The 833-nt window shown below is 37.3% G+C and overlaps 1 protein-coding gene across 1 annotated transcript; it reads right to left on the bottom strand.

Moving 5' to 3' along the window:
* Positions 1 to 171: 171 nt before the first annotated feature.
* Tsp_13961 (conserved hypothetical protein) lies at positions 172 to 748 on the bottom strand. The gene is made up of 2 exons (XM_003367251.1): positions 630 to 748; positions 172 to 607 (listed from the first exon to the last, which is right to left on the bottom strand). Exons 1-2 carry the CDS (start codon positions 746 to 748, stop codon positions 172 to 174), a joined length of 555 nt encoding a protein of 184 aa, XP_003367299.1.
* Between the last annotated feature and the right edge of the window lie 85 nt (positions 749 to 833).

Here is an 833-nt window from a genome sequence, read left to right as displayed (position 1 = left end):
AAATTAAAACGCCCTCGGTATATTTTACAATTAAAATGAAAAGAACAATAATTTTCTTTTTTACAAAAACTATAAAATATGCATTTTGGGTTTCATTTTCTACTCCATAATTAATTTTCTGGCTGGTAAAATAGTAATTCGACCGCATTAGATTTCACAAGACAAGACATTCTATCTTGCGGCATCCTCAACATTAGTTAATACTACTGATCGGGCAATTTCCAGCGCATTCAGATTCTTATGAGAGTTGATTGCGTAAGAATCAGGAAATCGAAGAAAGCAGCTAAGAGCAACATTTCCTGCATCAATTTTATAAAAAATCGACTGACTGAGGTTATGAGGGAGAAGAAAGTAGGGTGGTGGATCAGTAACGGAGTTGGCAGCTGGAATGGAGGTTCGATTAGGGGAAGGTGGAAAAGAGGTTTTTAGTGTCAGTGTAGGATTTATATAGAAAACAGACAGGCAAGCTAGACAAAAAAACGCGACATAATGGCAGCCCTTGCGATGTGGGACACAAGAATTTGCGTATGATAACGTAGGCAGAGTTTTTGGGAAAATAGGTGCAAAATAGGGAAGCCGTGGAAAAGAAATGCATTTGTGGCTGCTGCTGGAAAATTGTATCTGTTAACAGGTTCACCTTTTTGTTGGGCTGACACGAGAATGTGAAGATTGTCAGAAAATCATCAGACGTCTCATGGTGCGCAAGCAAGCACAAAAGCCAAAAATCACAAACGACATTAAAATACATCTGGAATTCAGGCATGAATCACAAAGCAATAAATTAAAAGTATATGAAAAACTGCAAGTATTAATTTAACTGATGATAGGCAGCT

The sequence above is a fragment of the Trichinella spiralis genome (genome assembly GCF_000181795.1).
Source record: "Trichinella spiralis strain ISS 195 chromosome Unknown Scfld4574, whole genome shotgun sequence".
Lineage (NCBI taxonomy): Eukaryota > Metazoa > Nematoda > Enoplea > Trichinellida > Trichinellidae > Trichinella > Trichinella spiralis.
This window is presented reverse-complemented; position numbering and strand designations above follow the sequence as displayed.

Coding starts and splice junctions, on each gene's coding strand:
- Tsp_13961 (XM_003367251.1), bottom strand. CDS start 748: ATGTATTTTAATGTCGTTTGTGATTTTTGGCTTTTGTGCTTGCTTGCG.